This window comes from Aulonocara sp. 'chitande type north' Nkhata Bay, linkage group LG2 (assembly GCF_057382095.1).
Source record: "Aulonocara sp. 'chitande type north' Nkhata Bay isolate Kocher_YH1m ecotype deep benthic linkage group LG2, A_spYH_male_GT1.1, whole genome shotgun sequence".
Taxonomy (NCBI): domain Eukaryota; kingdom Metazoa; phylum Chordata; class Actinopteri; order Cichliformes; family Cichlidae; genus Aulonocara; species Aulonocara sp. 'chitande type north' Nkhata Bay.
Window position 1 is genome coordinate 973,922 of NC_141345.1, and position 4,678 is coordinate 978,599.

Here is a 4,678-nt window from a genome sequence, read left to right on the forward strand (position 1 = left end):
GGTGTGCTGTAGAGGCAAGGCCTTTACTTTGGATTTACACTGAGTTCAAAACAGGGCAGACACCTTGCAAGAGGGATTCAATTCTAATAGGGAGGTCTGTGTCTTCAAACATTCAGCTCATGTGATCTGTTATTAATGCCTTCAATGTTAGAGCCACATGAGTCAAGTGGGAGGTGGAGGTTTTGGGGGCAATGGGGATAATGGGGAAGAAACAAAAGAAGGGAGGAAAAGACTTTGACTCTCATCCTGTGATGAACTGGTCACTGGATCATGCAGAGGAAGCTAAGGTGCTGGGTCCTAGAGTTTCACTCAGCCCCCGATCAAAGGAAACACTGGATGATTCAAATGTCATTTAAATGTTTTATGGTAGTCAGGGCATTGAGTCGAGGCTTGAATAAGACGAGACTCAAGACGATCGTAATAGGTACGTGTGTGTGTGTGTGTGTGTGTCAGTATATATCATTCTCCATTCTGACCTCACATTCATTTTGCTAGTGTCCATAATTCTCCTGATTGTTTAGTCAGTCTAAACCCCTTTTAATTACACGGCACACTGGTAGTCAGTCACTGAATTCATTATCAGCTGCTGAAGCTGCACCATGTGCTCACATCTACACAGAAAAGACTCACAAATACACAACCGTGAACACGGAAACAGGATATGAGAGAGATGACGCATGCAGCGTACGCCCACATCATGCGCCCACATAGCTAAGTACACACCTATCTAAATATCTTACTAGTATGCCAAACAGAATAAAAGCTGATTATTTGTACCACTAAAAACAGAAGTACAAGGGATTTATATATTTATATATATTTATATGCTCTCTATATTTGTGCGCACAATGGGTTAACTTGTCGCAGGAAGATGAGGAAATGGGAGTGGACTCAGAGTGACCTGTGAAAGAGAAACTAAAAGGAAAAAAAGAGCTGCACAGTTTTAACGGTCTTTTATGCTGCTGGAAGTCGAGTAAAGTCTTGATACAACAGGTAATTTTGCAATTTTTTTTAAGTTTCCAAGTTTCTTGTCTTTTGGTCGTGTCTTATAGGTTAGGCAGGTGGTCAGATAGTTAGGAAAACATTTTAAAGACAAACAATTTCTTGGTAATCTCACAGTTAATATTGAAACTCTACTGACTTTCACTATCTTTCCTTCTAGACATGGCCTCTCCTGCAAGTCTAATAGCTGAGGAGAATTTTCATTGTTCCATCTGTCTGAGTGTGTTCAGTAAACCGGTGTCAACTCCCTGTGGGCACAATTTCTGTATTGATTGTATCACAGGCTACTGGGACACCTCAAATCCATTAATAACATGTCCGTTGTGCAAAGAGGAGTTTAACATCAGACCAAAGCTTCGGGTTAATCATTTCATAGCCGAAATGGCAGCAAAGTTCGTGAAATCAGTTCAAGAAAAGTCTGCTAATATCACAGAAGAATCAGGAAATGGAAATGTGCTCTGCACGCTTTGCACCGGGGCGAGGCGCCCAGCCCTGCAGTCCTGCTTAGTGTGTATGATGTCCTATTGTCAAATACATCTCGAGCCTCATCAGAAACTTTTGGCCTTAAAAAAACACAAGCTTATTCACCCGGTTGAAAACCTGGAGAGTAGGATCTGCAAATATCACGGTGAACCTTTAGATTTGTTTTGCAGCGTGGATCAAATGTTTCTCTGTGATTCCTGCAAAGACAGGGACCATAAACAGCATAAGATAGTGACTCTAGAGGAGGAGGCTCTAATGAGGAAAGACCAGCTGGAATCAGAAAAAAAAGACGCGAATAAGATGATCGATGAACGTCAGCAGAAAATTTGGGAAATTGAACGCTCACTGGAGGCTAACAAAAATAATGCAGCGAAGGCACTGTCATGCAGTGAACATGTCATGACTGCTATGGTGGAGTACATTAAAAGAGGCCAAGCTGAGCTAGCGGATGTAATTGAGACAAAGCAGAGAAAAAAGCAAGCAGAGGCAGACGGCTTAATTAATGAACTGAACGGTGAAATTATGCAAATAACCCAGAAAAGCCAGCAGCTTGACAACATTTCAGTCACAGACGACCCCTTCAGATTCCTTGAAAGTTACCTTTCACTTACCATCATTCCACCTCAAGTAAAGGACTGGTCTGATGTGACTCTTAGCTGCGACCCGTTTAAAATGCAGGAAGTTATGGCCTCGCTGGAGGCAACAGTCACAAGAGAAATAAGGATGCTCTGTGATCCCAACTTTAAAGAAGTCAGGCGGCACGCTGTGGAACTGACACTGGATCCTGACACAGCAAACTCTTATCTCTATATTTCTGAAGATGGGAAGCAAGTCACATGGGGAACCCAAAGGAGGCGTGTCCCAAAGAACCCAGAGAGGTTTGATTGTGTTCACAATGTCTTGGCAAGAGAAGGTTTCGCCTCAGGAAGATTTTACTATGAGGTTCAAGTAAAAGACAAAACACAGTGGGACTTAGGAGTTGCAAAGCAATCCATCAACAGGAGGGGGGACATAAGACTGAGTCCAAAGAATGGATACTGGACAATTTGGCTGAGAAAGGGAAACGAGTTCACAGCCAATACAGACCCTCCTGTAAATCTTCATGTGACGGAGGTACCTGAAAAGATCGGGGTGTTTGTTGATTATGAGGACGGTCAGGTTTCCTTTTATGATGTGGACACGAGGGCTAGCATCTTCTCCTTTACTGGATGTAACTTCACAGAGAAGATCTTTCCCTTCTTCAGTCCGTGTGCTACTAATGGGGCTGAAAACTCAGCCCCGCTGATCATCACTCCTGTCAGAAACAACAAGTGAGGTTTGAAGGGATTGACATGGTGAGTTGGACTTGGCGAGTGATTCCAACACTATTTTCCCCCCTCTAAAACTGCAGCCTGTCATTTTGTTTCTTCCCTCCATCGCTGTCAGCACTGTGTGTCATAATGTGTCACCTGGAAGACAGACAACTTCATGTCTATGCAGTCCCTAAGACATTCACTATCTGCTGCCCTCTGTGCAAAAGTGATACTCTGAAGCATTTCATGTTTCAGGGTTAAATAAATGGTCTTTATGAGCCAAAGTGGCTGTAGCAGTGTAAGGGGTACTGTAAAGTAATGTGTTCAGAATTTTTTTCAGGCATGTTACATCTGTTGCATCTGAATTTTGGGGTCATGACTTAACATGACTTTCTCCTGTTTTGGCTTCCCTTCATTGGCTTCCTGTTAAATCCAGAATTCAAAATCCTGCTCCTCACATACAAGGTCTTAAATAATCAGGCCCCATCTTATCTTAATGACCTTGTAGTACCATATCACCCTATTAGAGCACTTCGCTCTCGCTCTGCAGGCCTACTTGTTGTTCCTAGAGTATTTAAAAGTAGAATGGGAGGCAGAGCCTTCAGTTTTCAGGCCCCTCTTCTGTGGAACCAGCTTCCAGTTTGGATTCAGGAGACAGACACTATCTCTACTTTCAAGATTAGGCTTCAAACTTTCCTTTTTGCTAAAGCATATAGTTAGGGCTGGACCAGGTGACCCTGAATCCTCCCTTAGTTATGCTGCAATAGACGTAGGCTGCCGGGGATTCCCATGATGCATTGAGTTTTTCCTTTCCAGTCACCTTTCTCACTCACTATGTATTAATAGACCTCTCTGCATTGAATCATATCTGTTATTAACCTCTGTCTCTCTTCCACAGCATGTCTTTATCCTGTCTTCCTTCTCTCACCCCAACCAATCACAGCAGATGGCCCCGCCCCTCCCTGAGCCTGGTTCTGCCGGAGGTTTCTTCCTGTTAAAAGGGAGTTTTTCCTTCCCACTGTCACCAAAGTGCTTGCTCATAGGGGGTCATATGATTGTTGGGTTTTTCTCTGTATCTATAAAGCGCCTTGAGGCGACTTTTGTTGTGATTTGGCGCTATATAAATAAAATTGAATTGAATTGAATTGAACAATAGCATACAAAATCCATTGAAATAAAATGATGGTCAGTTTCTCTCACATGATGCTAGATAATAATGAATTTCTCCATCGATTAATGTCAGTGAATTAAGATGTAAACTTTCAGCAGAACACACAAGGTGCAGCTCTGCAAAAGCTGCTTAGAGAGAGTTTAAAATGTAAAATGTGAGCAAATGAAATGTATAAATTAGTCTGTTTTCTCTTATCGCTTTAAAAACTTGTTTGTTTGTTTTTTAATCACAGTTTATAAATGTGTATTTTCTATACTACGTTGCCATAATGTCTATAGTCTGGTCACTAAAGAGGTTTACTGTAGGAGAGATCAATCAATTCACCTTCTGGATGGACTGTTTGACTGCTTGTTAATGTTGAATTTTAACTTTATGTCTATGTATTTCTTGAAGCACCAACTTGATACACATTTAATAATTGATCCCAAAACATTATATAAAATATTTAATGATCAACTGACTGATTGATGACTGATTTTTGAACAGTTGTTGAACATGTCACTTTAAATTCTTTTGCCTTTTGTCGTTCCTTTAATGATTAGATATTACATGTAATTCAAATTCAAATTTTATTTGTCACGTACAGTCATACACAGTACGATATGTAGTGAAATGCTTGGACAACTGCTCGTGACCTAAAGAAAACAAAAAAGGAAAAGGCTATGAATAAGATAGGAAATAAATATGAAAAATTAAAAAGGGTAAATTTAACTAGGAAGGAATAAAATAT

General features: G+C 41.0%; 1 protein-coding gene across 2 annotated transcripts; it reads left to right on the forward strand.

The window, feature by feature from the left end:
* Positions 1-866: 866 nt before the first annotated feature.
* Positions 867-4,397, forward strand: LOC147337162 (E3 ubiquitin-protein ligase TRIM21-like). Of its 2 annotated transcripts, XM_086262121.1 has the most exons (3): positions 867-993; positions 1,163-2,819; positions 3,676-4,397. In XM_086262121.1, exon 2 carries the CDS (start codon positions 1,165-1,167, stop codon positions 2,797-2,799), a length of 1,635 nt encoding a protein of 544 aa, XP_086118247.1. In that variant the 5' UTR covers positions 867-993; positions 1,163-1,164; the 3' UTR covers positions 2,800-2,819; positions 3,676-4,397. The 2 variants fall into 2 exon arrangements, with proteins under 2 accessions (XP_086118247.1, XP_086118238.1); XM_086262112.1 differs by having other exon boundaries at positions 1,163-4,397.
* The last annotated feature ends 281 nt before the right edge of the window (positions 4,398-4,678 follow it).